The following is a 26,298-nucleotide window of genomic DNA, read 5'->3' as shown; positions in this document are numbered from 1 at the left end:
CTGCATCATTGCCTGTCCTCTCACTGCCTGAAAAAATATGTTGAATTTAAGAGTTAACCAGTTAAGCAGCCTGTCAATTACACTGACAACACTGACACCAATATTGTCTGACATGAAACCGGTCCGTGAGGTAAGAAAGGTTGGGGACCACTGGGCTGATCCACAACGTGTGTTTATACACCTCCTGGATCCTGATTGGTGTCGCTGCTGCAGCCGCAAGGCACTGATTGGATGCTCACAGACCGTAATACAGCGCAGATGAACATGATTCAGACTACGGCGTTTATATGTTCAACAATAGGAAACGTAGTCTTAGCGGTTTTAAAATTACACCAAGTTTATTTTGGATTGGATTATAACGGAAGAATACAAGACGCAGGGAACTTTGAGTTGCGTAAACGCCACTTAGAGGTGCGTAAAGGCTATTTATAGGTGCGTAAACGCTATTTCCAAATTCTAGAGGTGCGTAAACGGCGTTTACGTGCGTTTACCCTCCACTACAGCCCTGCATGTAACCACATTTGGTATTAATGAGTAACAGACTTTTATAAGTAAAGGAGGGATATTGTTAAGCGGAACCTTTGGCACTGTAGTCGGCCGTTCCCAGGTGCCTATTTGAGGACGGACTTCCTGCCCCCCTTTAGATGTAATCTGGAGAAAGAGACAGTGGTGCTGTGGTTCTTGCTCTTTAGACTCTACCTTTTATTTTACAGAAATAAATCTTTGTTATTGTGGTCATCGTGCCCGAGACCCGTAACAAACTGTGTGGGCTCATCCGGGATCTCTCCTCTTCAGTCATTGAGGAAAGATCCAGTGATACCAGAACGCGACAGTGACCAGGCCGCTGCGTCAGCCAAGTCAACTAGTGAGTGTCCAAGGAGGAAGGTCAAAGTGGGAAAGGATCTTTGTCTCAAAGTGGAACTGCACTCTCGTAAGTAAAGCAAAGCGCATGTCAGTCACTACAAAGCCATTATACAACGTTCAACACCACAAACTACACGTCACATGTCGACAACACGGAAGGAACTGGTATGGAGCATCAGAGGACGCTTGTTCACACTCTCCCGCAGAGACCTCTTCGAGTTAGCAAAGAGCCTTGCAACAGAACTGGGTTTACACTTAAATAAACATCTTATACTTTCAAATTTAATGAAATATTTTAGCAAATTCTGACATTTTGATGCTGCAATGATTCACCCTAATCTACTCAGTTACCCATGCTTTAAACATAAATCAGCATTTTAAACAAAAGTAAATAAAATCTCACCGACCATTGGCGTCTTTGGACCAAACCGTAGAGTAACTTGTCTCTTCTCCGCTGTGCCTGTTTAAAAAGGGAATGAGGACCTTGTAGGATATTAGAAACAAATTGACGATCCGGTTCATAAAATTAATAAAAATGCATATAGTGTACACCAGAATACAGCCATGATTCTGAAACTGTGTAATCAATAAAGTAATGACAATATTGTAAAACCACTGTAATTCTGCAACTGTAATAGAATAATACCAATGTACAGTTATGATTGTATTTGATGTAATGTAATCAACTGGAATGCATGCATGTAATACTTGAACAACAACTGATATTGACTAAGGATCATCCGAAATCCGAGTTGCATTGAACTCACCAGAAGACCACTCCCAGAGGTGTGGACACTGACTTTCACACCTTTAAGCATTGTTATAAATACCTGTAGGAACCATTGTTCTCGAGTTCACTGGTGGAGGCGACAGACGGGCACTAGGGATGGTCAAAGGACTGACCTGGGGCCTGTTGGTGGCTGAGACCAGCGGCTCCTCAGCTGAGAGGACAATTTACAGTGCCGCATACTGCCGAAAATCCCACTTTTCATGCAGTGAACAATGTGGACACCCATCCTTCAAATGGTAAAATTGGCACTGCAATCTTCTCTTTGTTGAAAGTTTGAATTCTGCTCCCACAAACTAGCAGTCCCGAGTTCACATCTTTATATACTACCAGTCTGCTTAGAGTTGTGTCTGAGAACTCTGTTCTTCAACTGTCAGAACAGCTTGCTTTGGTGATTTTACCTCCCGCTTTGACGAGGCTCGGCACATCTTCAGCCACTGCTTGGCAGCTAGACAAACCCAGGCAATGACTCTCACCAGTTTGGACAGGCTACTGAATCTTTTTACCTCTGCTGCAACCTCTCCAGCTGATTTTATAGGCCACTTCTCCACTGGCCACTTCAGGAACTCTGATCCATTTTGCCATGTGGAATTTTCCTTCAAATCTTCAGGAGTGCCTCCTCTTGTTATGATGTCAGCTATGTTTAGATCTCCGCTGATCCAATACCAGTCTTGCACTAGTCCAGCTTTCTGGATTTCACCCACTCTATTTGCAAAGAAGGTTTGGTATCCATAACTGACTCTTTGAATGGCTCCCAAGACCGTTTGACTGTCAATTAGATGGAACCATCTCTCGGTCTTCATTCGAGCATGCTTTTCCACATACTTCCTGATCCTGGCCGCGAAGACAGCACCACAGATTTGGGCTTTTACAGCGTCTCCCTTCTGATCCAGGGGCGTCAGCTTGGCTTTTGATTCAACGAATCGAACTTCAGTGCTTTGACTTGTCTCCCATCTTAAGTACATCACAGCTCCATAGGTTTTGTCACTTCCATCAGAGAATGTGATGCCCCAAGGTTTCCCTTTCCAGCCAGCTGGTGTGAGGCTCCTGTGAAATCACTTCTCCAAGCTGCACATATTCTTCAAAAAGTTGTATGGCTTCTTCCCTGAGGAGTTCCGAGAGAGGTTTGTCCCAGGTTTCTTGGGTTAGTCTCCCACCACCTCCCTCTTGGAATGCATTCCTAACAAGAATTGCTCCCTTCTGCTTCGCAAGTGTAACAAAGCCAATTGGGTCATACAGTCCGGCAACTTGACTTAAGAGAACCCTCCTAGTCAGTGTCTCAGTTCTCACCTCCTCCTTGAGAAGATCTTTTCCAACTCTCATCTTCTTCTTCCTTTTGGAAAAGTTAACTGAGGTTAACATGTAGAGCTTGTCTTCATCCATCTGGTAGCCGATACCCAAGGCTCTGTTGTCTTCATCCCTCCTTTGATTTGGAAGAATTAAGGTTTTCTCTTGTATCACTGTTAGAACCTCTGTCTCCATTCTTTGCCTCCCACTTTGCCCGGACCGGACCCATGGTTTGTGGAAGAAACCTCCGGCTTTCAGGATCTCTTCAACATTTGGTGTGATTTTGTCAAGTTTATCTCGGTCATTTTGGGAGGTTAAGAGGTCGTCCACATAACTGTCCTCTTCAATGACTCTGCGTTCCTCCTTCAAGTGAAGAAAGTTGGGCAGGTGTGCGGTTTCCCTCATTGCCAACTGAGTAATGCACCCTGCAGGTCTGTCCCCAATGTTGACTCTCGTAATTGCATATTCACTTATCTCTTCATCTGGGCTGTCCCTCCAAAGGAACCGGTGAAGATGCATTTCACACTCCTCCAGCCATACAGAGTTGTACATTTTTTTGATGTCTCCTAGAGATGCATATGTCCCTTCTCTGAATCTCAGCAGGACTGCTCGGATCGGGTTGAGAACGTCCGGTCCCTTCAGAAGAAGATCATTCATCCCAACGCCTTTGTATTTCTGGCTACTATTCCACACAATCCGAACTGGTGTTGTCACTGAATGAGGGTTCGGCGCCACCAGGTGGCTTACGCACCACACTGGCCCATTCCACTCGTCCATGATTTTGGTGGTGAGTTTAATGGCTGCCCCTCGTTTGACCATTTCCTGGATCTGGATAGCATATGCAACTTTCCAGTCCGGCTCTCTGCTTAATTGCTTTTCGGTCCTTAAGAAACAAGCCTTGACTGCACCTTTGTTGTTTGGGCGAGAGGCTGGATCTACCGTCCAAGGATACTTTGCGTCCCAGTGTGGAGCTGGTGTGTGAGCATCCCCCTCCTTGTAGGTGAGGCCTTCTTTAATGATATCCAGCTCCCTTTCTTCCGCCAGGGTCATTTCTTTTCCTCCCGGTGGACAGCTGCCACATCGGCATCCTCCACACCTTTGCTCACATGCAGCTCCAATGCTGTCCCAGTGCCACCACTCAAGGAAGTCACGGTTACTGGCACCTGTAAATTTGGTTTGAGCCACATCCTTCGTAGCTGGACTGTGTCAGTTGTTGGACTTGTGATTTCTTGATATTTGACAGCTGCAGCCCTCATGGAGCGAGCGAAGTGCGTTTTGGACTCATATGCTGCAACCTCCACTCCTTCAAATAAATCGGGATGTGCTCCACCCACTGTCTTCCCCAATGGACTCTCCCACAAGACAAGGTCTCCGATGATTTTAACCCTCTGGGGAGCGGGTCTTCCCTCTTGGTGGCTAATAAGAAGTTCAACCTCTTCCGGTCTCTCTAATTCTTCAAGTTTGACTTCTGGGAAGAATTTTCTCAACTTCTCAGGTTCAATGACTTTATGCACTCTGGCGATTTCGTCCAGGCCGTAGCAGACCATTTCATGAGCTCTCTGGGTTCCATTTGGTGTCTTGACTCTGACTTTGAGCAGATACCTTTGTGTGTTCACTTTAATAGCCATACCTCCAACGCCATGCACAACTAATGTTATCTTCTCATGCCTTAACATTAGTCTTTTTGCAGCCTCACGGGTAATGTAATTTGTATCAGAAGCAAGGTCAATTAGAGTCCCAATCTTCTGTCCTGCGTTTTCAGTGACTTGCATTAACATCATGATGACAGGAAGTTCAGAGAGTCCATTTCTCTGCAGTAGCTCAGACTGGCCCGAAGAATAAAGTGTCACTGCGGTTTTGTTGGTGTTGGTGAAAGCCTTCCGGCAGCGATCTGCAATTTCCGGGGAAAGTTCAGACAAGATCTCCTCTTGTTCCTCAGTTAGTTTGCTTCCACCTTTGACGTCCTTTTCACTCCTCTCTTCCCCTCTTTTGACTTCTTTCGGGCAGAGGAAAAAGTGGTGGTGTGGGGCACCACCTTCCCTTCTACAGGCTTTATTTCTGCATAGGAAAGTGTCTCTGCACTACCCCTTTTCATCATCGCATCCAAGACATTTTCTGCAGCCTCCCAGCCTTCTTAATACAGCCCTCTTTTCAGGTAGTCCTTCAGGTAGTCCTTTGAACTTTCTGCAGAAGAAGACTTTGTTGTTGTGCCCACCATCACCACAGACACCACATACCTCATCAAGCTCTTCTTTCTTTATAGTTTTTGTTGAAGCGATCTTTCTGTCTCACCTTTTGTCTAAATGATCTGCTTTCTCCCCTTCTCAACAGCTCTGAGCTGTTTGAGTGTCTCTAGTATTTCTTCTTGGCTTTTCAGGAACTTCAAGAGCATGACAAAGTGGTTGTCTGATGTAACGTTGTTTCTGGGTTCAACCATGAATATCACCCAGTCTCTTTTAATAAAGTCAGGCAACTTGCTTTCAATGGTTTTAATTACAAGTGGGTTCTGTATGGCTCCAGAGTATCCTAATTGTGTGAGATTTGCTAGGGCCTTCTCCACTGTCTGAATGAGGTCAATGACCTTTCTTGGCTGGTTCCCTCTTATATGCGGCATCTTCTCCAACTCTTCCAGGATCTCCACTATGATGGTTGACTTGTTGCCATATCTATTCTCCACTCTGAACATGTCATTGGCAGTGGTGTAGGTTGAACGCCTGAGGTCCTTTGAGATTTTGTCATCCACACTTTCCAAGTGTTGAATTTTCTTAACTTCAGTTGATCCGGATGGCTCTCCCTGCTTTTGCAGGATTTCCCAGTCTTTCATCCATCTGTGAAATTCTCTTATCTGCTTTCATAGAAGATCGGTAGAGAGGTTGGCTTGATTTTAATTATTGGTGTGGATGTTGCCAGTTGGAGTAGTGGTTTCACTCCTGTCCCATGCTCATTGATTGTCCGTGCAATGGCAAATTCAGCATTCCTTAACTCAAGCCTGTAGTAGGATGCTCTTACGGCTTTGACTCTTCCATCAAATTCGTCCTTTAATTCTACAGGGATCCATCTCTCCCATGTCGATATCGTTGAGATGGCCTCTTTTATCCTTTTGTCCAAGAGAGCGAGATGCACTTCATAGCCCTCTAAATTGGCACTTTCCACAGGTACATTTGCCGCTTTATCGTTGGCTTTTTCTGCTTCCAGGATTGCCGAAAGAAGTTCACTCCTTCCATACCTTGACCACAGGTTTGTTTGGACAATGTCTCTCACTTCCGACAACTTTGTTTCACCTTCATTTACCGATCGATCAATGGCCTCTTGCTGTTCATCAAGACCTGCTTCCTTATCCTGAGTCTTAATGTCAGCCTCTAGTCCAATCCTATAGTCATCATTGGCCTCGAGCATCTTTCTGAAACAGTCTGAAAGCTTAGTGAATTCCTCTCTTAACTCCACTTGAAGCATGCTGTTTGCTCCTCTCGAAATGATGTTGGCTTGTCTGGTGAAGCTGCTTTTTGCAGAGGTCCGCTGCCTTTTGAGCTGCTGGACCGACTTCCCCAGGACATCTTCCGCCATCTTGACTCCTCTGCGTCAACAGCTTGTTTCTGGTACTGAAGTCGTTTATCTTCAGGGCCAGGCCGCTCCGCGTGGTTTACAACTGTCAAGTTATCTCCAGCTCACAATCCAAAGGACACGAGGACAACTCAAAGTTTCTGGCTTAATCACTTTTATTTAGTTTTTCTTTTGCCTTTGTCCATTGATTTGCCAGTTCAGAGTTAGGTTGTAAACCTTTAAAGACAAAGAACATAAATTACCTCTGAAACTTAAACATTCACATTAAACATTCCCAAATTCCCAAAAAGTTTTTAACTGGGTTTACACTTAAATAAACATCTTATACTTTCAAATTTAATGAAATATTTTAGCAAATTCTGACATTTTGATGCAATGATTCACCCTAATCTACTCAGTTACCCATGCTTTAAACATAAATCAGCATTTTAAACAAAGGTAAATAAAATCTCACCGACCATTGGCGTCTTTGGACCGAACCGTAGAGTAACTTGCCTCTTCTCCGGGGGCTGGTTCTGCCTGCTGTTTACAAAAAGACTGCTCTCACACAGAGTCTCGCCAGAGAGCGATTCTATTGGCCTTTCGTGAAGATGGAGATTGAGGAATATGTCACACGGAAGTGCTCGTGCATAAAGCGGAAAAAGCCAGCAACACACGAGAGAGCACCGATGGGCAATAACCTCAAACTACCCACTCAAACTCGTTGCAGTCCTGCAAAGGTGGATTTGAATACATCCTACTTGTAGTGGACGATTTCACCAGTTTCGCGCAAGCCTACGCCACCAAGAATAAAGCTGCAAAGACAGCAGCAGATCATCTCTTCAATGACTTCATACCCAGATTCTGATATACTACCAAGATTCATCATGATCAGGGTCGCAAATTCGAAAACGAACTGACAAGTCCCTCAGAGAGCTTGCAGGTGTTGCTCACTCAAGGACTTCCCCTTATCACCCCCAAGGCAAGCTTGCTGAAAGACTGAATCGCACATTGTTACAGATGCTCTGTACATTGGGAGAGAAAGAGAAACAAAACTGGAAAGAACACCTGACCCATGTGACCCATGCTTACGATTGTACTAGGCATGAGGCCACTGGCTTCTCTCCATACTATGGCAGACACCCTCGACTCCCAGTAGACCTTCTCTTTGGCCTTATGACAGAAGAAGATACAGAAACATCGCAAGGATATGCACAAAAATGGAATGAAAAAATGACAGAAGCATATCGGATCGCAAGTGCAAACAGTCAAAAGTCAAGCTCCAAAGGCAAAGCAAACTATGACAAAAGATGCAAAGGAGTAACACTACAGATAGGAGACAGAGTGCTTGTGCGTAATCTAAGGGAAAGAGGTGGCCCTGGCAAACTACGACCCTACTGGGAACAAACAGTCTACATTGTGAGAGAGCAGCTCGGAGAAAACCCTGTCTACAAGGTGAGCCCAGAGACAGGAGGAAACTTGCTGCTTCAAGTGAACGACTTGCCAACAGATATTATCCAAAGTCCAGCTGACCAGCCACGCAAAAGAAACAATTAACCCACAGAAAGACCAAAGGCACCCGAAGAGTCTCAAAGTCCTCAAGCCAGCGACTCAGAGGAAGATGAACCTCCATACTGGCTTCGTGTACCAGATACAGTGCATCCGGAAAGTATTCACAGCGCTTCACTTTTTCCACATTTTGTTATGTTACAGCCTTATTCCAAAATGGATTAAACACATTATTTTCCTTAACATTCTACACACAACAACCCATAATGACAAAGTGAAAACTGTTTTTTGCAAATTTTTGCAAATCTGTTAAAAATAAAGAACAAAAACATAACATGTACATAAGTATTCACAGCCTTTGCTCAATACTTTGTTGAAGCACCTTTAGCAGCAATTACACCTATTTATGGGCAGTTTCTCCTATTCTTCTTTGCAGAACCTCTCAAGTTCCATCAGGTTGGATGGGGAGCGTCGGTGCACAGCCATTTTCAGATCTCTCCAGAGATGTTCAATCGGGTTCAAGTCAGGGCTCTGGCTGGGCCACTCAAGGACATTCACAGAGTTGTCCCGAAGCAACTCCTTGGTTATCTTGGCTGTGTGCTTTGGGTCGTTGTCCTGTTGGAAGATGAACCGTCGCACCAGTCTGAGGTCCAGAGTGCTTTGAAGCAGGGTTCGGGCTTGTCGGTTTGATACAGTCAAAGTCAGTGTTGTTGTAGTAGTCGTAGCAAAGCTCAAATTTACAATGGAACCTGTGGCAAAGGGAGGTCTCTCCGAGATGTGGGAGCACTTCAATTTGATTTCCTCTAACACGGTTTGTAATAGGCAGGCAAGTCTGGCAATAGGCAAGTCTGTCATTTGTATTGTGTAATTATGGATGTTTATTTTTATTGTGGAGACCACCCAATATTTGGCTGAACCAAACATTCCACGGAGTGAAGACCCGCTAAAATATTGGGTCAAACACAAACATGTGTACCCACATCTATTTGTATTAGCACGTAATCATTTGAGCATTCCTGCCTCATCGTGCCGTGTGAGCGCGTTTTTTCTAAAGCTGGGGAAACAGTATCTAAGAAACCGACTCAACCCCAATACTGTGGAGAAAATTGTGTTTCTCAATAAAAATCAATAATAATTTCATGCCCCATCCCATGTGTCCACAAGCACCTCAATATCCTGTCATAAGAAACCTGTCCAAAAGCACAATCACTGCCCCACTGACCTTTCCTCTACAAATCACTTCCCACATTCAAACAATTCACATAAGTTCCTATGACTGCCATGAACTGCACATTCAGTAGGAAGCACTTGCTGGTATTTTAAATTATATTGCTTACATACAAGTCATATATATATCTTCTATTAACTCTTCTGCTAGTATGATCACAAACATACATGCACAAAGGTGCAGAAAGATATTGATAAGTGTTTGTTCCACTTCTTTCCAATGTACAGAGAATTGAAATACACAAACAAGGACACAATTCAAACCTGAAAAACAATAGTTTTATTCATATAGGAATCCATGTATTTATTAGATGATTTATTGGTTCAACTTTTCATAATCAGAGATTGGGCCAAAATATACTGGTAGGCTATTCGATACATTTGCACTACAGGTTTTCAACAGCAGAAGGTCATCAAGGAGTTTGCGATGCATTGAATGAATGAACCTATTTCCGATACAATTGGCTGGAAAGCTTCACTTTGCCATCACTACCGATCGCTCAGTCTGGCTGGGCGGCCAACACTAGGAAGGGTCCTGGTGGTTCCAAACTTCTTCCATTTCTGGATGATCGAGGCCACTGTGCTCATTAGGACTTTCAATGCTGCAGAAATCGTTCTGTACCCTTCGCCAGATCTGTAGTGTTGTTACCTCCGACCCTCCTGCTTCGAAGCTTGTGTCGAAATATGAACCAGTGCAAGGCGAAGCAAATGTATCGGTGCTCGGTTCGTTCGCTGCTGATCACGTGATCAGTGACGTCCGAAGCTTCGGTCCGGCGCACAGTCACGTGACCGCTTCGATTTGATTCAATGGGCTGGAAACAGGGTTCGGGCTTGTCGGTTTGATACAGTCGAAGTCAGTGTTGTTGTAGTAGTAGTAGCAAAGCGCAAATTTACAATGGAACCTGTGGCAAAGAGAGGTCGCTCCGAGATGTGGCAGCACTTTCATGCCCCACCCCATGTGTCCACAAGCACCTCAATATCCTGTCATAAGAAACCTGTCCAAAAGCACAATCACTGCCCCACTGACCTTTCCTCTATAAATCACTTCCCACATTCAAACAATTCACATAAGTCCCTATGACTGCCATGAACTGCACATGCAGTAGGAAGCACTTGCTGGTGTTTTAAATTATATTACCTACATATAACATTATATATATGAGCAGCATAATTAATAGAATATATATATATATATATATATATATATATATATATATATATATATATATATATATATATATATATATTCTATTAATTATGCTGCTAGTATGATCACAAACATACATGCACAAAGGTGCAGAAAGACATAGATAAGTGTTTGACATAGATAAGACATAGATATGTGTTTGTTCCACTTGAAATACACAAACAAGGACACAATTCAAAGCTGAAAAACAATAGTTTTATTCATATAGGAATCCATGTATTTATTAGATGATTTATTGGTTCAACTTTTCATAATCATGTTCAACTGGGACTGGGCCAAAATATACTAGTAGGCAATGCGAAACATATGCACTATAGGTTTTCAACAGCAGAGGTCATCATAGAGTTTGCGATGCATTGAATGAATGAACCTTTTCCCGATCCAATTGGCTGGAAAGCTTCACTGGTTCAGAAAGCTTCACTTTGCCATCACTACAGATCTGTGCCTCGATACAATTCTGTCTCGGAGGTCTACAGATAATTCCTTGGACTTCATGGCTTGGCTTATGCTCTGATATGCACTGTCAACTGCGATACCTTCGAAAGGTGTGTGCCTTTCTCAATCATGTCCAATCAACTGAATTTAGCACAGGTGGACTCCAATCAAGTTGTAGAAACATCTCAAGGATGATCAGTGGAAACAGGATACACCTGAGCTCAATTTTGAGTGTCATGGCAAAGGCTGTGAATACCTATGTACATGTTGTGTTTTCGTGCTTTATTTTTAACAGATTTGCAAAAAACAGTTTTCACTTTGTCATTATGGGTTGTTGTGTGTAGAATGTTGAGGAAAATAATGAATATAATCCATTTTGGAATAAGGCTGTAACATAACAAAATGTGGTGTATATTGTATCTGCAGGAGATCTGCAGGAGAGCCAACATCCAACTGAACAAAGCAGACTTCAACCAAGCCGGACAAGACAAGTAGAAAGAGTTCACTTTCAACCTGAGCAGCAAGGAGACAATGTTGCAGAAGGGGGACGAATAACCTAAAGACAAAATGAACAAGACACAGATCTACCAGAAAATGACTGGGAAGTACGTCAGCTTTACAAATTGCTATTGAACTAACCAGAGACTTGAAGTATTAAGGACACTTGAAAGTGACATTCCAGAGACTTTTTAGAAGAGACTTTATTAGTTTACGAAGGTTCTGAGTTTTTAAGTCAAGTGTCAGGAGCCACTTTTGTCAGGGCACAGAGCAGTTGGATGTCTAAAGCGTCCCAAGATTCAGGGAAACTGGAATCGGCCTCTGTCAAGGGACATCCAAAGGGACATATGTATCGACCGTGCATGCTAAATAACCCATTTCTAGTGGTAAGGCGAACAGTTTGGCCGGGGTGAGGAGGGGGGTGCGGCGGGGGGGAGGGGGCTGTTGTCAGTCCGCTGGTGCTCTCTCCCCGCTGGCTGCGGTCGGTTATCAAAACATTGCCCAAATGACCCTTTTCAGACTTCATTAACAAATACAGAATCCCTTTGTGTTCATTTCTAAAGCATTGCATTAAGACATACATCACTTTATTTAAGACGCTGCAGGTACTTGCAGGTCGCTTTGTTGAGCCTGATTCGAAACAATGATTTATGGCAAACCCATGGTCGTGAAGATACTCATTAAAATGTAATTTGGATGAGGAGGAGGAGGCGGGTCCATGTCTCTACTGAAAAAGGACCCTTCCCCTGACCACCGGAAGAACCTACCACCGACTACCGCAACCTGCCGTTCCGAAAAGGGAACCTTCCACCGACCACCGGAACCTGCCGTCCGGACAAAGGTACCTTTTGTAGAGAGACTATCAAAAGGTACATGGGCACCTGTTTTCTTCCATGCTTTTTAGGGGGCTCGACTCTTGGTGCCATGAAAATTGCAGCAGTTAGGCTCCTCATCATCACAGTGTCACACAGAACTCTGACATCATCATTGTTATTACTATAACTATAAAAAACTGAAAAGTTTTTGTTTTTTTATGTCGTTTTTATTGCCATTTAGTTTATGTTTTTTACCAATTGGCGTTCTTGCGGCGAAAGTAAACCAATCCTTTTTGCTTGTTATCAATGCAAACGAGACAGGATAAAGAGTTTGGAACCTTTACTTTACCAATAGCCCATTCAAACTCGACCATTAAGAATTGGTCTAACACCCAATAATGAACTCCTAGTGAGTCTACGATTTATTTTTTGAATTAATTACAACTGTTTTCAATTGTTTTCAATATTTAACTATTCAAGAGTCAAATATTGAACAGTATATAGGGTCACAGGGATTGGGGTGCCAGCAATTCTGGTGGTAATTTAAATGAGTTCACCTGGGTTGAAACCACCGTTGGGCTGGTGGTGCAATAGATAACGTGTCTGACTACGGATCAGAAGATTCTAGGTTTGGCTCCTGACTAGCTCGTGTTTTATGAATGTTTTAGTGAAGCTCAAAAACCTGCATTACTTATTTGATGATTTTAATGTGATTTAATAACACTAAGCAGGATCTAGTACAGTCTATATGCTACAGTAACATGGCTCAAACGCCAGTGAACAAAAGTGCCTCTGATTTTCTTTCGTAATGTCGAATAATAATTAGGTTTGCATAGTAAATGTCATGGCAGCTACATCGTGAATGTTCAAAAACTGCTCCTATGCAGTTGCACTACATTTGAAATGAGACAAATGTACCTCTAGATGGCAGCATCTCCACGCATATTACCGTGAAATTGGTCTCCGTTCAGATTATATAAGATAACTATAAATCACTTGTTTCTCTTCGGTTAGTTGAAAAATCTCCTACAAAGTATGATTTTGCTGAGTACCCAAAGCAAGTACAGACACTGATTATCTTTTGACTATTATTCCATGAGCGTGTTTTGTGTATACTTGAATGCTTATGATATAGTTTCACTATTTCTTAATATTATCTGAACGCTCTGTTAGTAAGTCATAGTGAATCAAAGTCCGTCAAGAAAAATAACTCCAACAGCAAATTCAAAGTCCCTACATTTTTGATTGCTCTCCAAAATAAAAAAATAGTTTGTCATCACTCTCACAAGGCTTTCAAAACACAGTAGTTATGATGTGTTTTGCACACACATTGTTCCCTCCGGGCCCCCACTGCTCAGGACAAATCCCTTGGCTCGTTTCCCTTCCGGAATGAAGCTGGTGGCCGTGGGGATTTATCAAGCGACCAACACAAAGTACCATCAGCTGCATGTGGGCTTAACACTCAAGTGTGTGAGAGATGAAGAGTCTGCATGCAGACATGGCTTTGACACTGCTGACCGTGATGCTCACCATCCCATACATCTGCAAGGGAGGTGAGAGGTTTTTATGACACAGCGTGACCTGGTATTTCAGGAGATAATGCAGCCTCTCAGGCTATCATTTGGGGAATTAATGCATCTGGATCACCTGTTTATGTGACAACGCTGTTGAGAAAATCAACAGCGACGGACTTCCTTCAAAAAAACAGAGAGAAGCGTGAATCAGCGTGTTTTCCTGGAGGCTGCAGCAGCGAGGTCAGCGAGGCTGGAGAACTGATGGAAGCAGACGATGTTGAATATGTAAGTTCCCAGCATGTTCCTTTTACCTTTTATTCTAATAAAGCATTGCAAATATGTACCTGAAATCACATTGATTTGATATCTAATTAGTCTTTGTGTTTGTTTTGGGGAAAAACACACGTTGACACATACGGTCTTGTAATCAAACTCATAAGAAACGTTCTATTCTTTCTATCAATGTATTATTTCTCAAAGTTCCATTGTTAAACTGATTCAAGTTCAGCTTTTAAGCCTAAAGCATTTCAAATTACAAGTTCTGTTATTTGAATACGCATCCAGACAACAATTCTTCACAGAAAAAGAAAAAAGAATCTAAGCTAAAAGCACTGTCAACAGGAAGGTTTCGATTACAAATGGGCCGCCACTCTCTGCACTGAGTGATATTCTATCCACATGGAATTCGTAGGAATAGAGATCATGTCCAAAACTTTGACTCTATGCTGGAGAAGCCCTCCTCTGTTCGACCAGCATATATGGTGTAACTCAATCAAGCTATCCACCGAGGCATTTACCATTACTGTGTTCTTACATACCAGCCTTTCAATAAGAAGACAGAGTAAAAGCAGAACATTAACATTTATTGTTACTTGCACCGGCTGCAGATATCAGATGACCAGCATGAAAGTCAGCAGAGAGGTGGAATGTCAATGGGATTTGTACATTTATACAAATGTTGATTCTTGGTGCTGTAAATGCAACCCCGGTCTGTTATTCTTGTGTATACTACGTTTGGAGTTAATAATACAACCTATTTATAGGAGGAGAGTTCCATCCTGCTGTTTGATGTTGCTGCAGTACAGAAAGAAATAAAGTTGTAGTTTGGTTTTAAATCCAAATTTAAATACGCTTTTCATAAATGAAATAAAAGGCATATGAGAAACAAGGTGTTTGAATAAAGCTATTAAAGCCCAGCCTAAAACCCTTTTGTCTTTAAGGAGAGCCCTGGAGGAGAAGCCGCAGTGGATGAGGGATCTGGGATGTAGCCAAGATGGAGAGTTGAAGACTTTCCCAAAAGCATCCTGGTACCATGGGCAACTTTAACTCTATCTTACATATCTAAATATATATTTAACCTATCAGGAAGCTTAAGAGCATATCAAGTGACGTGTAAGCATTCTAAATATAGCTATTTGAACATTTTAAACGTGTAATGTCTGCATATTTGCTTTTTTTGTTGTATCATGGGATTATTAAAGAACTTTAACATTGAGACCACCAGAACTGAGTAAATGGATGACCTGCTAATACTGTCGGAAGAAAAAGAAGAGGAAGCATTTAGTTATTTAGACCTTCTTGGGTATTGTGAACTGTCTAGTCCTCTCTTTAGCTATGCGGGACAGTTGTGTTGTATGTTTTGTTTGTATTATTATCCCATCTAGTTAAAAATAATCAATGGAATTAGCCTGAATACACGTGGCTTTAACCACACACACAATTCAAATATATCACATCCTGCCCTGACTCGTTTTCATGTAAATATCATATTGTTAAATACGCAGACGCAGAAGCATGAGTCACATGCCGATCACGGGCTCGGATGGCTCTTTCTCCCCCAATATTTACTGAACAATTAACCCTTTTAATCGCTGCAGAGCGGAAATAGGCACATTGAAGGCGGTCCTCTTCTTGTTGTATGATTTAGCTTACATCTCTCCATATTTTTAAATTACAAGTTCGCTTTTATGTCTTAAACCAATTTTATGTGGCAAGAATTGTCGCTATGCAGAGAGCTACAGGCCGCTGTCTCTTTAATGCTGCCTTCACGTTCTCATCGCGAGATCACACTTTATTTCTGTAGTAGTAAATACTAATGTATTATTATCTGTTAACAAAATATACCAGATGGTATGAGCCAGTTATTGGATGGTATTTTATGTTAGGTACCACATTATTAATCTGTACATGATTTTACAGTGAAGGGATTCTTAAATTAAAGGAATTGACTGTGTAAAAGGTTTCCTACATTAATTGTGCTTAAAGTTCTTCTATGGGCATTACTATTCAATTGCATGTATATATACATTGTGGTACAGCGAATGAAAATGACAATTCCACCCTTAACGTTTTATTACATTATTAGTGGTTTTCTACACATATTTAATCTTTCATTTCCGATAGCACTCGAAGGCGACAAAACAACCGTCAAAAGTAAGTTAACGTTAGCTGTCACGGCTAGACACTAGCTTCAGCTCGGATACAAGAAACAGCGTCAGTGTCGTTCAAAGAAATATATCACAATGTAAGTACATCATGCTTCAACCAAAACTTTTTATAAAAATCCAATTTGACTTTGTGAAACCTGTCTAACATACGGCCTTCCAGGTAGTTTGGTTTAACAGGATAGAAGTAAAAGAACAACGCCCTAAACTTTTGAACTAACGTTAGCACGCAACAAGTGCTAGGAAGGTATCTTGGTTTTGCGATGAGGCTAAGCCAACGAACGCAGCGATACGATAAAGCCTGGTCACTCTACACGACACAAACAAATATCAAACACCATTGGCTAGTTTAGTAGAAAATTAAAGGAAACGATGGCATGCTTGTTTAACGTCCACATCTGCTTAACGTGACTCATAACTTGAGCTGTATGCTAGCCTAGCCTTTCCTCGGGTTCGTGCTTTCTTTTTGGGTTGACCCGACGTTGCCCGCTAACCTACGCAGCATAATCACATCTAACCTTAGTTAACCCTACCGTTAAATCCAAGCTGTAAACCTCTCTCCGCTAAACTGTTTTATTTTGTATAGCCCAAAATCGCGAATTACAAATTTGCCTCCGAGGGCTTTACAGTCTGTACACATGCGACATCCTCTGTGCAGAAAGCCTCACATCGGCACAGGGAAAACTGAAAAACCCTTCCATGGGGGAAAAAAGAAACCTTAGGGAGAACGTCAGAGGGAACTACAATGGATGTCATGTGTACAGAATGAACAATGTAAGAGATGTACAAAACATTTAATTCCTATAACAGAAACGATTCAATTCAGTAATCTGATTAATACCCCTTTCCAGCCTTTTTTCGTGAGCCATGTAACGCCAACCTTAGTTTTAACACGTCAAAGCCCTTTTTTGTAATAGTTTAATTTAGGCAATAGTTAGGACAAAGTGATGCGTCAGTGTTATAATTCACTATTTATTGAACTGTGTTCATGCTACTATGTTTCTTTATTGAGAATTTAGCAGATCACAGCGACTTGCAAGTAGCGCAGCTTGTTAAATAAAGTGATGTGTGTCTTAATGCGAGGCTTTAGAAATGAAGTGAAATGAAATAAAGTCTGAAACGGGTAATTTGGCCAACGTTTTGATAACCTACCGAAGCCAGCAGACAGGGAGCACCAGCGGACTGACTACTACCCCCGCCACCCCTGTCCGGCCAAACCGTGAGATGTCATGTACACACATACGCCTATCATTGTCCGGAATTTGCTAGTTAAATAGCCTTTATTCCGGTTACGTGTTTAATACTGTAACAAGTCACAATAATCTGCTTACAGTAAATAACCAATAACACGTTGCGGAAAGTATGAGTGTCTTTTATTAATGAAATTTCATCCCACAGGCCCAATTATTGTGTAAACTGGCTCATCTTAAGTGGAATATGATCGTCATTCATTTTACATACACCAGTGCTATTTATGGTATGAGCGTATAGTCTGAACATCTGCTGCGCAAAAGGGAATTCAACGATTAGAGAAACAGACTTTTGGTTTGTTTTTTGTTTTGAATCAGCAGCATTGTATCATGAATAGTAGGTATTTATGTAGTTCTTTTTAGATAAGTTGGAGCTCCGCTGCCCCACGTGTACAATCCTAGACGTGCAGTTTCAATCTAGCCTTTACTGCACCAAACTTGTGTTTCCTTATTCGGAGTTTGGGTGTCTCTCAGGGTAACATGCTCAATTAAGCCTAGTTTATGCTTCTGCGTTTTCAGAGCGACGCAGACGCAAGACCCCTTGCGTGTCCCATGCGTGCCTTTTCACACCACCGTGCGTGCGTTGACCCATTTTTCTAGGCTTGCGACGCAAGCTCCCACAGCGCACAAGGCTGTGATTGGTCTGCTAACTACATCTTTTACAGAGTCTCACATTTCCGTTTTCATAGCACAATACCGCCATTATTAAAACTAAGAACGCGCACATATTCGAATATATTCAATTTGCCTGTGTTGTTCAAACGTGGACGATTGTAATTTAAGTGACCTGTTGTCCATCACTACTACACTGCTATATATTTTCATTTGATTAGCCAATATTAATAAAATAAAAAAACAATTCAGCATTTTCTGCAATCAGCGTTGCGATATTTAAATTATCGAAAATGCTTGGTCGTTTTTTTTTTTTTTCTTAGTGTTTTGGTAAGCAAAGGTGTGCTTGCTTGCAATACCTGTTTTGTATGTAAAGGAGTGATCCATCGACTGTTGCCTTTGCTGACGTTGCTTGACGCTGTGGTGTAAACTACTACAGGCTACTTTTACTGAGTCATGAGAAACTCTAAACCTTACACTATCTGTTGTCCTTTTTTATTAGCTAACCACTGACTAACCTCAAAAAGAAAGAAGGGTCATCACGCCATATGACAGCATTAACATTTTGCATTGGTGCCAGAATTCTTTTCTGCTTTCATTGAATTTAATGGGCATGGCAAGTCTCACCATAAGCCATAATATCTGTGTTGTTTAACCTTTGACTTTAAAATAACAATACAACAACAATACAATGTATTTATTGTTTGGTCCAAGATAGCTACACCATGACACATGTCCAAACTATTATCGCTGACCAGACCAATTTATGATGGTCTATAATTATGACTGGCAGGCTATAATCAATAATGTTTTATAATTAATCATAAACATCCTTAACTCCGACTTGATTGAAAGCGTCAATGCACTGCAGCACCGTGTCTTTCTTTAACACTATACAAGGATTGTTTCTTTTCATGTTTAAGTGTTTCCTCCAAAAAAATAATGTAGGTTGTCTCTTAACCGATGTATAAATACTAATAGCTTCGTGGATGATTAGGACTTGATTACTAAGATTCTCTATTACAATGAAAACATTTAGAATAGTACACATGCACTGGTCTCGAACAAGCCTTTCTTGTTTTTTTCTTTTTGTTTCGATCTAAGAAACGTGGATAAACAATTGATGCAATCGATGGAATTTCCGTGTTTGTCTCCTTCTTTAAAAAAAATATCTTGCCTAGTTTTCATGAAAGAACACACTTCAAAGAATTAGAAGACGTAGGTGCATGCTTGCAGTTAAAGATTGGACTGGGTGTACAAAGTCGTAAAAATTGCACAGATGTTCTTTTTTCATGTATTTCAACCAGCCACCTATATATTGTCAATTATGTAGCTTATATGACTCATTTATCCTGCAACGGCTCATCTTGTTAAGGAAAGTGTGTTTAATGATTGCTATTATTGGCAGATAAATTAACCATCAATAAAGTGTAATCTCAATATTCATATAAAACACACGTCCCGCCTCCCATTCCTGAATTAAACAATTACGTATTACCTTTTAATATATGTAACTTTTACAATTTATGGCTATTTCTGGAATTAATTACCGGTTTCATCTTTTAGCATGCCGCCAATCCCCTCAGTTGTATTTTAAATATTCAACTATTTATAAAAGCTTTGACTCATTTGGCAATTGTATAGCTATGTGATAGTCCCAAGCATGACTGTCATACGACTTTTGCCATATTATTCCTGTGTGTTTTAACAGTTGCGCTTCAGATTGACATGGTATGCAAAATATTTTATCTCACAAAACGCTAATATCCACATTTATCATCATTTCACCAGGTCAGCAATCGGTCCAGAAGGTTCTGGCACAGCGTCAGGGAACAAGCGCTTGCAGCAGACCCAGGCCCAGGTGGATGAGGTATGATATGTCAATTACAACATGCATCCTTTATTTTCTCTCAGCCGCTCTTATTATTGAAACCCTTCAGTCACTCTTTAATGTCTGTCTGGAGCAGAGACATGAGTTATCCTTGGCAGCAGTGTCATGGATCTCTCTCTCTAATACTTTTCCTCCACGTGTCATTACACACAGATCAATTAAATTCAAAACCTAGTCAGTGAGGCCAAAAGAAATAATATGGCTGCCCAATCTACCCTTCCTGTTTTTTCCCTCTAATTGTCCTTACTCTTTGGTTCCTTGGTTGCAGCCTGGTTGATACGAGCCCCTCCTACACCGAACTTTTTATCTATCATTTCAAACAAAGCCTCCAATTGGCTGGTAGAGGCTTATGTAATCACTTCCTTTATGCTTATGTAAGAACTGCGTGGATCTTCACATTTCTCTTCACCCTGCTGCTCTGTCTGAGAGGAGGGGCAGTTGCGATTTTTGTGGATCAGTGGAACATGTGTGGGTTATGTGTGGTCTGCAACACTGTGTGTGTCTGTCTGTGAGCACATACTGTACATTCCTGTCTGTTTTTAGGTGATCCCTTGTCCAAAAAGCTGTTTGGGTTGGAGGTTACTCTACACTTTCAGCATTGACGTTGTCATTCTGAATGGTGTATAGTACATTTCCATTTTATTATTTGTTTAGTAATAACTACTTATGTGAATACTTTGATCTTCAATGAGCTCTGGTCAGAATTACCCAACATTCAAAGCCAGTACACAAAGATACAGTCATTTTAAAGGTACTGACAAGACACTCAGTTTAATGTTTGTTTGTGTGTTATTAGGTGGTGGATATTATGCGTGTTAATGTGGACAAAGTGCTGGAACGTGACCAGAAGCTTTCTGAACTGGACGACAGAGCTGATGCACTGCAGGCTGGAGCCTCGCAGTTCGAGACCAGTGCTGCTAAGCTGAAAAGGAAATACTGGTGGAAGAACTGCAAGGTGCCTAAAATCAGTTCACCAATACAAGAACAAGTTAAAAAAAAACTCTCACCCCATAAATGGCATGCCATTATAAATGAATAATTCGTTATTTATTTATTTTTTTTCCCCAATGATTTTCATAGACATAAATGTAGCTAAAAGAAAGGTTTTGCTCAATCCTGTTGATGTGACACTGAATTGTCCGTACTGTTGTTTCTTTCAGATGTGGGCCATCCTGATAGCTGTCATTGTGATCATCATCATCATCATTATTAGTGAGTATCAAGATGGTGGTTGGAAAAGCTCTTCAAAAATCAATGATTGTAAATGAGTTCCTGCTGAAAGCCCATAATATGAACAGTCGGATGCGTTTGATCTTCAATGTTGTTATTGATGTCTAATATATTTAAATCAAAGATACTTTTGTTAGTTATTACAATTTTATATATTCTTAGTTTATTAGTTATTAGTTTCACTAAGTAGTTCATATGAATAATTCCAAATCCTTCATATGCAGTTTGGAACTACTCCTAAAGCCACAACAACAGGCGGAGGAGTGGAGGAAACAATGAAGAAGAAGAGAGGAGCAACATACATAATTAAGTCTCAGAGGAAGACAATGACGCGTGATAACTGGCTACTGAGCTCCACAACATTTTTCTCCCCGCATGGAGTCTTCATCCCATGACCCGGTTTGCCGTGTGGACACACACACACACACACACACACACACGCCTGAGTAAAGGATTGTCATAATAATAGAATTTTACCCTGCATTCTACCATAACAAATATCTTTAAACTTATATTAGTCAATTGCCAAAGAAAACAGAAACATGCATTCAGAAACAGGTTGATAATTGAACTCAACCAAAACCTATTTGGTGAAATTAAGTGAATTATTTCATAATTTATGACAAATTATATATACCCACGCCCTCACACTCACTTTCTACAACCTCAGAACTAGAAGTGAAGAATGTTGTTTACTCTCCACAACTTGTATTTACTAGCCTTTGATTTTGTGTGCCACGCTATGAGTGCCTTTCAGTATATGCTGTAATTGTACCCCTGCATATCATTGAAGAGATCCACTTTTCTAATGCATACACATTTGTACTTCTCAGATGCCAATATTTACATATTTCTTCTCATAAGAAGAAAATGTAGTTTGATGAACTATGGTAGTGGCCATTTGGTTGGCCTCTGGCATTTCACCTTTCTTGTACCTCTCCCCCCAACAATTTCACTCTTGCTACTGGTCTCCCTCAGGTCCTCAGCAATACACCTGCCGTGACAAAGTTGTATCTCCTTGGAATACTGGGGAATGCAACTTCAAGGAATACACATAATTTGGCTGCAAAAGCTCATTCAAGCATATACTGAGAGCAAACTTTACCCAGCATGCATTTCGGCAGCGTAACAGATAATAGGAGTTTGTCTCAATACACTACACAGTGTTTACTAACGCACTCAGAGTGGCCCTAGATCTCCAAAGCTCACAATCGACCTTGCAAGGCCTAGAAAAAACACCAGCCATGTGTGAAGTTGATGGGGTGAACGGTGAAAGGTTACACATACTTTCATGCATACTGACCTAGACTGCTTCTATTTTAGTTAGATTAATGTTGGCTGGTAAGATCTGGTGCCTTTTATACAAAATTGTTCTGTTCTAATTAATTTCTTTGTCTAATATGTTTTATTTTGGATTGAATAAAGAGAGACTTCATAGGTCACCTCAAAACCAATAGGTTAACCATTACCACATTTTTGAACCACCTGATCACACCTGTCCTTTTCTGTCTGCCTTCCTTGCAGGATTTGATTATGAAAAGTGGCTAGTTAAGGTTAAAGTTAAGACCTACAGCTGCACAGCTAGGCAAAGTTAGATAAACTGTTTGAAAAACTGCCAGATGGGGTTAAAAGGGGCCAATCATCAGGTGCACTCAATAATATGCCAGAAAGTCTTCTCAATATATCCAAACCTGAAAATAAAATGTAGTGTAGTTAGACCGGTGCCTTTTATAGGGTTATTTATCGTACAAACCAGCCAGTCTTCTGAACAGTTCAATTTCTGTTCATATTTAGCTGAGCTTATTAACCTTAAATTATTTGGTTACATCACATTGGCATTTATCCCAGCTGATCAAAACAAAGTACTTAATGTGTGATATTTTATTTTTAATATTCTAACAAGTTTTGTTTTTAGTAGTTTGTCCCACTGCTGCTTGAGCGTAGAGAAAGCCTTTGTTGGGTGTCTGACAATGTTACATAACACACTGGATGACTTTTGTCTCCATCCAATTGAAATAAATGTATTGTAAGGACGTGAAACTATTTGGAATTAATTTGTACATGAATTAACTTTGCCTGGATTTTCATTGATGAAAACTGTTGATGTTGCTTTCTTCAGTTGTTTTTTGGAAATTGGCCTTTTGTGTGTGTGTGTGTATGAAACTGATAAATACAATGATCCCTATACACACCTTTAGGCATATGAGTATAGCTAAACTGTAGTCATTGAGGAAATCAACATTACAAAGAACACATTTTTTATCACAATTGTGTGGATTGTCATCATTCTCTCATGTCTACTTCAAAAAGACCCAGTACGTAGACCCGTTGAGTGTGTGCTGAGCTAGTATTAAGAAATAAGTGCCCTAAATGCCTTTTGCTTGAATAAAACAAATGTGATTTAATTCACAAAGCCTCGTCTTGTTTCTGATCTGTGACTGAAAGAATATCAAAGATGTCTCTCTTTGAAAGGGATTTTGTCATCAACACTGCTGATCAGCTCACTAGCTGCCACATCGCTGTCACTGACACCAGAAAGACTTAAAAAAAAATCAACTAATGTAAGACATTGCTGAGAATGTCCATTTTAAACAGGGTTGTGATTAATTAGAATTTACAGAAGATTGACCAATTGGGCCCTCTGAGGTTCTGGGACGGTGCCTTACTTTGCCAAGTTACTGATCCAGTCTTTATTACCGTGTATGCTAATACATCACTTCATCTAATTGTTTCCAATTTAAGTTTCCTCATGAGACTATATATGTCAATTGGGATCCGAATTCAAAACAAATTAGGGCTGAAATAAATGATTGTTTGGCTTTGAATGAATTTGGTTTATAAAAGTTAGAAAAGGTTGATACCAAATTCGGAGAACCAAAAGTGACATTCTCAATTACCTTTTTGTAAGATCAAAGATATTAACTATATTGGGCCATGGCTAATGAGCAAGCATTTGTTGATCATGATCTAAAGCAATTGTGTTCATCTTCTTGTGATTCTTGACATTTCACTCAACGTGGCGCAGGGGTAGAGAGGGTGCACCGGGAACTGCAAGGTTGGCAGTTCGAGCCCCAGCTGCTCCATGTCCCATGTCAAAGTGTCCCTGAGCAAGACACCTAACCTCTAATTGCTCCCTGGGCATGGGTTAAAAATGCAATGTAAGTCGCTTTGGATAAAAGCGTCAGCTAAATGACCTGTAATGTAATGTAACAAAACCATGGTGTTGATATGTCAAATTATGTATTGCATATATGATTTAGTATATAAAAATAAAATGTGCCATCACTTTGTTAAGTAATTATTTATTGTCAAACAGATTAACATATATAGCCGTTTTGTTCATGAATTTAGCAGTGGAGGCTGGTTAAGCGGGTTTGTTGTCCCACTGCCTAGTTTATGCTTCTGCGTTTTCAGAGCGATGCAGACGCAAGACCCCTTTGCGTGTCTTTTCACACCTCCTTGCGTCCTTGCGTGTGTCGAGCCATTTTTCTAGGCTTGCGTCGCACAGGGCTGCGATTGGTCTGCTAACTACATCCTTTACGGAGTCTCACACTTCCGTTTTCATAGCCCGGTACCGCCATTATTAAAACGAAGAATGTTTACGAGAGAACGGATCAGATTTAAGAACTTTTGTCGGAAGAAATGCGGAAATATGACCGCTTATACAACCCGTCGTTGGCGGGTTGTATAAGCGGGTTGGATTCATGGAGGAAGATCTCTGCGTGTGCGTCGCTCTGAAAACGCAGAAGCATAAACTAGTCTTAAAGGCTGGCGCATGCTTCTGCACTCGTCTCAATTCATGGTTCTAAAGGCTGACGTGTTTTGTTGAAGACGACCTAGAGAGTCACGTCTATTTATTTATTTGTTTATTTATTTATCACAGACTTTATTGCCCGTGCATCGCCACTGCTGCTTTTCATCGCGGACACATTTGTACCGTATTTTCCTCCACAACTTTGTGCACCTCTCGCCCGGTAAACCGGCGTTTGCGGAGATCTCCCTTCGTGAATCCAACCCGCATCTACAACCCGCCGATGACGGCTTGTATAAGCGGTCATATTTACTCAGCGACTGTACTAGTGAAGAGAGTGAGGACCGGCTATTTGGTCTGTTTCCATAGTAGCAGAAGCGCTCCTGCTATAACAATATCTGCAGCCAAAGATCCTGATGTCATTATTACATTACATTATTTCAATTCATTTTATTTTGTATAGCCCATAATCGCAAATTACTAATTTGACTCAGAGGGCTTTACAGTCTGTACACATACAACATCCTCTGTCCCGAAACCCACTATCGGCAAAGAAAATACTCCCCAAAAAATGAAAAAACCCTTCCAAGAGGGAAAAAAGGGAAGAAACCTTAGGGAGAATGTCAGAGGAGGGATCCCACTCCTGGCATGGACAGACTACAATGGATGCCATGTGTACAGAATGAACAATATATAATACATGCAATTCCTATGACAGAAATGATTCAAGTAATTGTGAGTAGTAAGCCAGGCGCACAGCAGGACCACTGCAGGGCAACCAGCATCAGATAGATCCACCATCCACAGAAGCCTGTGGGGAGGGAGAGCACAGAGACTTTAGGAGAGGGTAATGTTGGTTTACGAGTACATTAATATGATTTAATATCTAAAATAATGATGATGATGATGATGATGATAGCAGCAGCAGGCGTCAGCATGGCCACGGTAGGTGTCAGGACCAGGGTGCCGAAGGAACCACGATCTACGGAGACCTGATTAGGGGAGAAAGCACAAAAAAAAACTCCCGGAAAGAAGCTGAATTAGTCATGTGCATTAATAAAACTTGAATTATGGTAGAACGAGAGCGTGAGAGAGGAGCTCGGTGTGTCCTAAGAATTCCCCCGGCATTCTAAGCCTATAGCAGCTTAACTAAGGGCTAGTCCGGGCTAACCTGAGCCAGCCCTAACTATAGGCAGAATCAAAGAGGAACGTTTTAAGTTTTACTTTGAAAGAGCTGACCGAATCTGCCCCCCCGGACTGAAAGTGGAAGCTGGTTCCACAAAAGAGGAGCTTGATAACTGAAGGCTCTGGCCCCCATCCTACTTTTTAAAACCATAGGGACAACAAGTAACCCAGCATCTGCGCAGCTGCCTTGTAGGGCAATAAGGTGTTAGTCCAGTCTGGAAGTGACAAACGCATTAACTAATTTTTCTGCAT

The 26,298-nt window shown here is 41.3% G+C and overlaps 1 protein-coding gene and 2 long non-coding RNA genes across 3 annotated transcripts; all 3 read left to right on the top strand.

The window, feature by feature from the left end:
• Positions 1–642: 642 nt before the first annotated feature.
• LOC144388947 (uncharacterized) lies at positions 643–12,195 on the top strand. Its single transcript, XR_013453208.1, has 3 exons — positions 643–931; positions 11,283–11,461; positions 12,059–12,195. It is a non-coding gene; the product is annotated as an uncharacterized LOC144388947 (long non-coding RNA).
• Positions 12,196–13,525: 1,330 nt separating this feature from the next.
• Positions 13,526–15,175, top strand: LOC120835019 (uncharacterized). Its single transcript, XR_005714525.2, has 2 exons — positions 13,526–13,968; positions 14,904–15,175. It is a non-coding gene; the product is annotated as an uncharacterized LOC120835019 (long non-coding RNA).
• A 782-nt stretch (positions 15,176–15,957) lies between these two features.
• Positions 15,958–23,523, top strand: vamp3 (vesicle-associated membrane protein 3 (cellubrevin)). The gene is made up of 5 exons (XM_040203486.2): positions 15,958–16,207; positions 19,781–19,859; positions 20,677–20,835; positions 21,041–21,092; positions 21,335–23,523. Coding segments are annotated over exons 1-5 (309 nt in total). The 5' UTR covers positions 15,958–16,205; the 3' UTR covers positions 21,352–23,523.
• Positions 23,524–26,298: the final 2,775 nt, after the last annotated feature.

The sequence above is a fragment of the Gasterosteus aculeatus genome, chromosome 17 (assembly GCF_964276395.1).
Source record: "Gasterosteus aculeatus chromosome 17, fGasAcu3.hap1.1, whole genome shotgun sequence".
Lineage (NCBI taxonomy): Eukaryota > Metazoa > Chordata > Actinopteri > Perciformes > Gasterosteidae > Gasterosteus > Gasterosteus aculeatus.
The sequence above is the reverse complement of the archived record's forward strand: the minus strand, read 5'-3'. Positions and strand labels throughout refer to the sequence as shown.

Excerpts from the sequence above, each read along its gene's own strand:
- vamp3 (XM_040203486.2), top strand. Across the intron at positions 19,860-20,676 it reads CCCAGGCCCAGGTGGATGAG|GTGGTGGATATTATGCGTGT; the intron begins GTATGATATGTC and ends GTGTGTTATTAG. Across the intron at positions 20,836-21,040 it reads ACTGGTGGAAGAACTGCAAG|ATGTGGGCCATCCTGATAGC; the intron begins GTGCCTAAAATC and ends TGTTTCTTTCAG.